Here is a 4,242-nt window from a genome sequence, read left to right as displayed (position 1 = left end):
CTCATTTTTACAATATGAAAAACAACTTGCCAGGGGTAAATAATCTATCATAGTACAGATGAGACCTTAGTCTGGCTTTGGCGGCGTTTCTTATTCATCGTCACTTCATTGTGTCTGAGCTCTGCTTTTATATCAGAGGTGCATTGTGTTACACACCACTTCCTGTCATTCACAGAAGGAAACTCAAGACTCCAAAAGGAAGTAATCCCTAAAAGAATGACATTTTTCTAACTTTGTCACATTAGTAACCGTTTATTAACTATTTATTTTGTGTTTTAAACTCAAATAACAGGTGATTTCTAGCCAAATAACATCTGTCTTTTAAAATTGATAAAAAAAACTGATAAATGTCAAAACTCATTGTCCTTTCACATCTTCAAACAAAGCAAATTGAAGAGAATCAAATTTACCTTATTAATATACAGTTTAATGCAGAAAGAGATTCCAAAATCTAACCAGGCCACTACTCTAACAAAACAATCTGTGGGGGGAGATTTCTATAAAGTATCTATTGTTTAGGAATTAATGTGCTCAATATCAACTAAATGTCAACTTCCCAGTAGATTGTCAGAAATGTATATCCATCCATCCATTATCTATACCACTTATTCCTGAAGAGGTTTGTGGGGGGCTGGAGCCAATCCCAGCTGACACTGGGCGAGAGGCAGGGTCCACCCTGGACAGGTCACCAGTCTATCACAGGGCTGACATGTAGACAAACGACGACACACACCCACACTCACTCCTACGGGCAATTTAGAGTCACCAGTCAACTTAAGCTGCATGTCTTTTCCTAGTTCCAACACAAGCCTCCAGTCTGAAGCTAACGTTAGCTGATTAATGATGAGTAAATGTGTCAATCCAGCGGAAAGCTCTGGTTACTGCTAATGTGACATTAATGTTACACAAAGCTCAAATTATATACTTTGACAACACAGGATAGAGACACTGGAAAAACAGAAGGGCTGTAGGCAGCGGAGTGTCATGGAGGGAGGGAGTATGGCTGAGAGACACTACGTCCTGTCCCATTGTTACTGGGTTTATCAGACAATGTGTACAGCCGTAGTTAATGCACCTTTAATGGGTCTCTCAGAAATAAAATGCTAAACATGTAATGGCATTATAGAAGCAATGGAAAATATTGAACTGTAACGAGTAAAAATGCCATCACCCTGAAATCTCTCACATTCACTGACAAGACATACTGTATCTGGACTTGTCAGTTACCGCCTGGGACATCCACACCAGCTACTATAACGCAGGCAAGTGTCAAATACTGTACTATATCTACTGGGTCTACCCAGTGCTAGGAAATACTTCAGCAAGTAAGCACTTTAGTGATAAGATTATTACTTAATCCACAACACCACTCCAGCTCACTTTATGTTGTTGTTAGGTTCACACTGTGAGTTCACTTTCATCAAGATGCCACTTTCTACAGCAAGACTGAACTATGAGCAGAAATTAATAAATGCAGGGGTATTTGGTAATCTGTAACATGTCATCATGATATATCTTTTGGTGATGTTCATAATAGCAGATCCTTGCTTGGTATGGCAACACAAAATCCTTAATGCTGCAAGTTTAATTTTTCCAGTAATTCAAAATTGTTGTATGAAATCATTTTCTCCCACAAATATCTAACTGGGTTAATCCTAACTCATGAAGTAGCCTCCAGGTCTCCCAAAGCTGAGAATATATTCGTCATTCTAAAGAGCATCTTTAAAAGTAATATTTGAGCTTAAAGGGCCTCAGGCAGTACGGAAAACAAGGACCACACTGCTGCTTTGAACTGGAGATGTGCACTAATATCAAACTCATACAACACTGCCTGTTGATGGATGATAAGATTTGGATTAACATACACGCACGCATAGATCTGCTTACACTTATCACTGCAGTGAAAAAGGTGCATACTACAGTACAGGTCCATCTCAGGCCGAGGAGTAGCCTACTCCTTGGCAGCAACAGCAGACAGCCCGAGCTCTTGTGCTGCATCACTTCCACTCCCAAGGCGACAGCCACCTGCTGCTAAGCCTTTGCCCCACAGGTGACCTTGGTGAAAAGGCAACTTTCTGCCCTGACCCCTCCCCAGGCGAGCCAGACTGATAACTGATGCCTCGGCGACACCCACAAAAGAACCCTAAATATAGCACTCAAGTTAAGTATTTGAGTCTCTTGTCCACAAAGAGCAACACAGCCCGTTTAACTGCTCACTCGCATTTACCACGCTAGCAGTGAAATAAAACGGATTCTCATATTTTCAATTAAAATATGCAAACCTGGTTGAAAGTGATGACCAACGAGCTTGTTTTGCACCAGAACTGGTGAACAAGCCCATCGGTCGGACGGGGAACGGGAAACATAAGAAAACAAGTGGCTAACGTTAGCACGCCAGCTAGTTAGCATGCTAGCGACTTGGTTAGCCTGTACACGGGAGAAATAACGGCTTTCCTCTAAGTTGTGACACATAACGCCAGCAGGTACTTTTGAGGTAAAAGCACAGAATTAAGTTGATTAGACAGGCTACGACAAAGAGCCGATAGCTAATTAGAACTTACTGACAAGCTTGAGGTTCGAGCATCCTGAAGAGCTGCTGCCGGAGGCCTGAGGGACCCCGGACTTTCCTGTGCTGCTCCCCACGGCAGCGGCTGATCCGGCGTCGGCGGCGGCTCCTGGAACACCTGGCGGCTCAGCAAACGAGCTGGTCCTGGGCCGCCCGCTGCCGCTCATATCTCTGTGCTGGGGTCAGGGTTGTTTTTTTCCGCACTATTTTCAGCCAAGCGACTATTAGTCATGAACACCCGGCAGCGAACAATCGTGGGAAGACACCGAAAAATACCGCTCCCGTTGCCGCGGGCTGTCTGGGCTGATAGCTGTTGCTAGACACCTAGAAACAGACCGCTCGCGATGCCACCTGGGAGATGAAGTTTGGCGCTGTTGCTCATGTTTGCTGCCCAGGCTTTCATAAATAAAAACAACTATTTCGCATGACTTGACAGGGGCTGTGGTTAAAAATGAAACATCAGTCTGAGTATTGTATTACCACAAAAATGAAATGCCAAATATTGTAGTATTCTGATAAAAATCCAAGATAAATCACTGAATTTACCATATTGGTGTCCCACTACCTTGCTCCAATAATAGGGAGATTTCTACATCACAGGTAAGTGTAGCTAGCCTATGAAGCACTTTGTAACCTAAAATTATAAAGTAAAGATTAGAGTAAATCTAGGAGGGGTATCAAAATCATGTGACACCTAAATGAACTGATAGATAAGACATACAATTTGGTCAAACATAAAAAAAAAAATAAAACACCGAAGACATCCAGGGATGTGAAATAAGTTCAAGGACATTAGACATTGTGTTAGATCTTTAATATTTTTTCAATATTTAGTTACTTTTTGTTGTTGTTTAGAAATATTGCACATGGTCAACATGCCTGCTTATGAGATAACATTCATCCTAAAATTCCTTCTCCAAAGTAAGGACAGTTTATTTTTAAGCACAATCATACAGTGTACACACATACCTGTGTGTATGCACATATGTCTGTGTGGGTGTGTGCACGCGTGCATGTGATTGCACATGCATGCAGATGGACAATTTAGAGCCCTAACCCCGAAGAGAATTGATAGTCCTGTGATGTTACCTGTGTTATGTGTGTGTGTGTGTGTGTATGTGTATATCTTTATATATATACTGTATAAAGCCATACACGCGCACACAGACATCCTGAATTCACTTGGTTTGATAACAGTCAAAATGACAAACAAAATAGTCATGGTGACTATAAAAATACTGTCTCTAGAGTAAAATGTAGGATGTAGAATACAATGAAAAATATACTATTGATAATGTTCCTGTGTGGTGAAAGAACAAGAGGTTGGTTGTGTTAACATGCTACCTGCACGTGCCAAAACATACACATACACCCAAACACAGACCTAAATGTGCATATATGGAAATACCAGTATATATACTTTTTCACACATCCAACTGTATACAGAGAAATAAGAGATACCCAGAATAATAACTACCCCAACTCTTCGCCAAGGAAGCAGAGGCAAAAAAGTGCTATTCAAAAATTGTCTTTGACTTTTAGTAAGTTACACTCGCTATCTCTTCAACAATGACAATAATTGGGTGATTCTTTTTTTATTGTTTCATACAATAGTTAAAGATAGTATCAAGACAGAACCTCTCACTGACTGACTGCACTGGGTTTACTATCTATGG

General features: G+C 41.1%; 1 protein-coding gene across 2 annotated transcripts in view; it reads right to left on the bottom strand.

Moving 5' to 3' along the window:
• The window catches only part of gsk3aa (glycogen synthase kinase 3 alpha a), a 12,485-nt gene extending 9,528 nt beyond the window's left edge, over window positions 1-2,957 (bottom strand). Inside the window, exon 1 of one of the 2 annotated variants that reach the window (XM_020618489.1) lies at window positions 2,562-2,957. In XM_020618489.1, the coding sequence (XP_020474145.1) occupies window positions 2,562-2,733 (172 nt within the window). In that variant the 5' untranslated portion in view covers window positions 2,734-2,957. Of the gene's footprint in view, window positions 1-2,282; window positions 2,474-2,561 lie in introns of those variants that run through there. The other variant, XM_020618488.1, reaches the window with a different exon arrangement.
• Window positions 2,958-4,242: the final 1,285 nt, after the last annotated feature.

The sequence above is a fragment of the Monopterus albus genome, unplaced genomic scaffold (assembly GCF_001952655.1).
Source record: "Monopterus albus unplaced genomic scaffold, M_albus_1.0 scaffold206.1, whole genome shotgun sequence".
NCBI classification, from domain to species: Eukaryota; Metazoa; Chordata; class Actinopteri; order Synbranchiformes; family Synbranchidae; genus Monopterus; species Monopterus albus.
The sequence above is the reverse complement of the archived record's forward strand: the minus strand, read 5'-3'. Positions and strand labels throughout refer to the sequence as shown.